General features: G+C 33.6%; 1 protein-coding gene across 1 annotated transcript; it reads right to left on the reverse strand.

The window, feature by feature from the left end:
* Nucleotides 1-2,604: 2,604 nt before the first annotated feature.
* On the reverse strand, nt 2,605-4,808 carry LOC139847981 (mitochondrial import receptor subunit TOM20-like). Its single transcript, XM_071837722.1, has 6 exons — nt 4,622-4,808; nt 4,013-4,091; nt 3,720-3,889; nt 3,577-3,624; nt 3,391-3,477; nt 2,605-3,063 (listed from the first exon to the last, which is right to left on the reverse strand). Exons 1-6 carry the CDS (start codon nt 4,718-4,720, stop codon nt 2,950-2,952), a joined length of 597 nt encoding a protein of 198 aa, XP_071693823.1. The 5' UTR covers nt 4,721-4,808; the 3' UTR covers nt 2,605-2,949.
* Nucleotides 4,809-5,763: the final 955 nt, after the last annotated feature.

The raw sequence follows: 5,763 nt of genomic DNA on the forward strand, positions 1-5,763 counted from the left end.
GGTCAGAATGGGTAGGGAATTGGGAATGGACTCGAAACCCAGGGGGTCGGGCTGCTGGGGAGCTACGGGTTTTATGTGACCTGCTGTCACACAGCAACACGTCGTTGGATCCTCAAAGTCGAGATTCGTGGGAGTGGTTGTCGGGTAACAATGGTGTATTCAAAACAAAGACACTTTCGGACCTAATCGACTCTAAGGTTCTACATTCGAACTCGTCTACTTTATGTACTTCTCGTAATAACTTTGTACCTAAAAAAGTAGAGGTGTTTGTTTGGAGAGCTAAAAGAGGTAGATTACTGGTACTTTTGGAATTAGATAAAAGGGGTGTTGACTTGCATTCGGTTCGTTGTCAATCATGTGACAATGATCTCGAGTGTATTAGGCACGCCCTTTTGTCTTGTGATAAGGTGTGGGAAGTCTGGAAAAGGCTCTTTGATTGGTGGGGTGTCAATCTTCCTCCGAATGTGAACCTTATTGAGCTTATTGAGGGGAGGTTGGGACAGTTTGGTTCGGACTTGGGGGAAAAGTTGTGGCAAGGGATGCTTTGGATAGCATGGGACAATCATGCATGACATATGCTACTATACTTTGTGGACGTGGGATTATAATTCTGAGCAACTTCGACATAAAACGTCACACATGAAAATGGCAGTTGAAAACATGGATCATCCATGATCATTGTTCCGATGTTCGTATCAACTTAACACACAATTTCATAGTTGAAAGGAAATCTGGATATCATTATGCCTATTAGCTTTTCATGTACTAAGTTATTTCACTTTAGTAATTACCAAAAAATATACATTGGTAACCACCAAAAAAAGGTGGATCAATCGAATGATAACGGTAAAGGTTTCTTTCAAGGACTAGCGGACCAAGGCTTGATTCCTCCATGTGTTCCGGGTAAAGTCTTCAATGGTAAGGCGTAGGGATGGCAATGGCCACCCGATCCGATGGATATTCACCCGATCCACCCGCTTCGTAATGGATATGGATGAACCTAAATGGATATGGATATGGACATGGATGAATCTAAATGGATATGGATATGGACATGGATGAAAAGTTTCATCCATGGATATATCCATTACCACCCGAAATACATATCGATATACATAAATATAGATATATGCTTACATATTTACTATTTACAAGTTCATTTACCATTAAATTTACATTATATTTCCAACTCTATAATGAAATAACTATAATATATTACCATAAAACACGTCTATCTAACAAAATAAACTTACAAATTTTATGTTATATTCATTTTTGCTATACTACATTTTTATTTTAATCGCATATTAGAAAATATTATAACAAAATTTTAATATCCATTGGATACCCATTAACCCGCTTAATCCACTGGATATGGATATGGATGGATGACGTGAAACTAAATGGATATGGATGACAAAAATTAAATGGATATGGATATGGATACGGCATCACCCGATCCATATCCGATCCATTGCCATCTCTAGTAAGGCGGCCGATGTTAGCTCATTCGATTTCAAATCAAGAAAAGGTAAGGGCGTGCACATTGACAAGATAGATGATATAATTTCTCGTCCGGACGAGAGGAATAAAAAAGGTCCTTCAAAAGCCGGTTAAGTAGTGTTTAGTTTAATTTTTATAGTTGGTATATTTTGGGTTATTGCCTTTTTGATTGTATTGTTTTATGGCATCGTTTGGGCTCTTCTCGAGTTAGCGATTAGTTAGGTTAGCTTAGGTTTTGTTTTCTTTTTTTCGAGCCCTTCCGTAATTCATTTGTTGTTTTCTTTTCCTTGTACCAGTTAAGGAATCCTTCATCTTTGATAAAGGTTCATTTTATTTTAATAGTAATCGTTATTTTAGCAAAAAAAAAAAAAAAAAACAAAACAAAAAAAAAAAAAAAAAAAAAAAATACTACCAAAAGAAGTAGATTCTTCCAAGAAACATAAGAATCACATCAGGAGCTATCAGAAGAAATTAAAAGAATACTTGCTAAATCCATCTAAGAATACTTGCTAAATCCATCTTCAACAAGGTAATTAAATGTGTGTCCATCGCAATTGTACGTAAACTTATTGTTAGTTACAGGAAGCTTCTGGAGACATTGAGAAGCAATAGACGTGAAATTACCGGTGAACTCTGTGTATTCGGCGAGAATCACGGTACCTCTTGCTACAAAACTGTAGATCAAAGACTGTTGCCCCATTTGATTTGATTTTGATTTTATAATACGGAGTAAATGCTACTCATGGGATGAACCATGAAGTTCTTGATCCTCATGAAGTTAGTTAGGAAATATGTGATTATTTGTTTGTTTAGGTAGTTAAGCCTCTAAACAAAATTGTTTGTGTAGCTAGTTAACTATATTTGCTTATGTTTGCTTGGCAGGGGAGATCGACCGCTCAGGACCCACGATTTTCAGGGGTCCAATTTTTTAATATATAGTGATATAATCGAAGATTTGAGAAGTCGTGGAACTCGAAAAACACAACTGAAGTAGCGAAGACAAAGCACAATAGGTACAAAAACAACAATGAAAGGCCTCACAAAAAAGAGAAATCAAAGTCCACTAGCATTTTAGCAAGGCCGAAAGGGCATTTTTTAAATAATTTATATTATTCGTTAGAGCCCAAGGGGCTTTTGGTTTTCTAGAGCTTAAGATATTGTTTTTTGTCGTATGCCAAACAAAACTTATGACTTAGAGCTTGTTAAAATCATATAATCTTGAACTCTCATAAGCTCCTAGCCCATAGACAACGAGAAGTGAGGACTTCCAAGGTAAAAACATGACCATTTTGGTTGTAGGGTTGACCACCAACAGTTTGCCCAATTTTTCATTCTAAAAATATGCTACTACTGTTTATAAGGTTAAAACACTTCAAAACCATATATCAACAAACCATTTTCTAACTTAACAAACTCAATTTACTGACGAGAACAGATAACAATTTCTTATCTTGGTGCATGAGACCTGGCCGTCCCTATCCATGCTGCAAGCCCAACTGCAAGAATTATCCACCCACATATATCGTACTTCAAATCACTGCTCTTGTTTTTTGTATCGCTCTACAACACAATAATAATCAAACATTAGAGAAGTCATCAATACAATATTAAAACTAGATATACTATTAGACCAAGAATATGAGAAAAACAAAGGTTACAAGATGGGTTGGGGTTATAACAGCTCAGTTTCTTGTTGATATTAAAACAACTGTGTTGGATCTTAAAGCATTTTTTGTAAATATAAAGTCAACCTATTCAACATATTAACACTCTGTTTTAGCATTAAGAATTATTTGACCCGTTTAAAATAAAGATGAAACAAATCGACCTAAGCAAATGGGTCAAAATTGCCACAACTCCAACATATAGATATAGAGAATATACAACCTTTGCCATTGAAGAAGAAGCATGCCCACTACCTAGGGTTTGACTGAATCCTCCTTGTTTACGAATCTCGTTGTGCAAATCAGGTGCCTGTAAGTTTTTCATCACAATATAAATAATAAATAAACAAAAGAGTTATTAACACATAAATATGTCAACTGATACAAGTAACTGAATTTAGTTATATACCTTAGAGGAGTTGGCCAAAGCTTGGAGATAATGTTCATTCCCCGGACACTGAGACGACGCACGTAAACATAAAACATACAAAATTAGAACCAAACCACCAACTAATATATCAAATATCATATTTAAAAGCTATTACATAATACCTCATCTACTGCCTTTTGAAAACATTCAGATGCCCGATCGAATAAAATTTGAGCTTCATCACGTTCAGGTGTTAGAAACGCGCTAGTACTGTGAGCATTTCCTAAGCACCACAACGCTTCGTGTTTTACAGGGTTGATAGACAGAGCTTCCTCCAGCTTCGAAACGGCCTCTAAAATTGTTATAATTTAAACAGTTTCCAAACAATCATAAAGCCATTTTATGTATTGATTATTTATAAATTATAATAAAGAGTGGATAACCAATCATATTTTTATAAACATTAGTACATTACCTTTAATCATCCTCTTTGCTTCATTCGGTTCTCCATATTGAGATAACTCTAACAAAGCTCCACCCCATTTTGTCAAATTCTGTAGTCATCAACCACATTGTCATTAATTAACAGATTTTTTTTTAACGCGCATATGATTACACTAATAACACACTACAATACACATCTTTTATTTTTCAAATTGTTCACATTATACAGGTATTTTCCTTTCATACTTATAATTAACTAAAAAAAGGTGCTAGCAACTATAAAATCTGTCAGTGTAAATAAATAAGGTGTATTTTATAAAATTTAAAATTAACATATATGTGTGTTGCTGTTGTTATGACATAACCTATACTCCTATTACAATGGTAAAATATGAGAAGTAGGCGATTTAGAGATATAAAAGAAAGCATTATAACATATCACATATAAGCGATTCAAAGATCATATCATATCATCATTACTTAATATAAAATATAAAATATATATAGAAGTAGAATCATAATTATATCCACATAAACTATTTTAAATTTTTAACTATCAAACTAAAAAAATATCATATACAAGAACATCAATTAAGATAGAAACACAAATTTCAAATAAACAGTAATTACAAAAACTTACGTCAGCATCTTTAGGGTTTTTGGCGTAAGCGGCTTCAGCGGTGATACGAGCATGTTCACAGATCATAAGTCTTTCAATATCGACTCGAGTTGGCTCCATTTTTTTAATTCTTTAATTTTTTGATTTGATTGATTCGAAGGGGTTAGGGTTTATGAACGACGAAAGATGAAAACCGTCCAAGAGGGGGTGAATGTCAGGGTTTAATGTATGTTTGTTTCGGCTTCACGCGTGGGCAGCCATTGATGGAGCGGGCCAATGTAGTTGGTCCTTTTTATGTCATGGACCGACTGGGCCACAGTAATTGGGATTTCTAGTAGTATATAAATATATAAATGGACATATCTTGATACGGAGTTATTATTTTTTTTTTATTCGGACAAATAATTTTTATAATATATTTTTTTTAAGTTTCCAAGCTCTTTGTTGTCATTGTTTCTTCGAAAAATGAACACGTACATATACATAGGAGAGAAACTTTTAATCATAAATGACAACCTTAAACATCAAATCAAAACCACCACCTGTATGAACAGTGGCGATTCCAGAATTATACCTCAATGGGGTCTCGAAAAATTTTCCAGTACCAATTATATTTAAATGTTATTTTAGTAGTAGTTTACTTTCAAACAACTACAAATTCGTAAGATATACGGAGCCCGAGTAGTTAAATTTAGTGCTGTTATATACAATTTAAAAGAAAAATTATAAATTTAAAAAATATATGGCTATTAAATTTAGTTGTGTCATATACAATTTAAAGGATATTTTCTACTGAAAATTTTTAAACTAGTGGTGTCACGTGACTCCACGAAGTCGCCACTGCGTATTAATAGTGTTTATGTAATTTATTATTTAACAAGTCATAACTTATTAAAATACGTAGTTCAACTATCTTTTTTACCTAGCTCTTCATTTCAGAGTTTTCTCAACTTTCTTTGAACATGAGCTTCAAAAATTATGTTATCCAAATGCTATTACTAGTTTGATTTTAATCTGAAAAGGGTGACCTAGTGATTGAGTGTTTGAAACTCTTCAAAGAAAACTAATGTTAATCTCCATAAATAGTTTGATTTATAAAGTAATAATAGGTTAAATCATTGCTTTTCCAAAAAAAAAAAAAAAAAAAAAAAGGTTAAATCATT

Source organism: Rutidosis leptorrhynchoides, chromosome 5, assembly GCF_046630445.1.
Source record: "Rutidosis leptorrhynchoides isolate AG116_Rl617_1_P2 chromosome 5, CSIRO_AGI_Rlap_v1, whole genome shotgun sequence".
NCBI classification, from domain to species: Eukaryota; Viridiplantae; Streptophyta; class Magnoliopsida; order Asterales; family Asteraceae; genus Rutidosis; species Rutidosis leptorrhynchoides.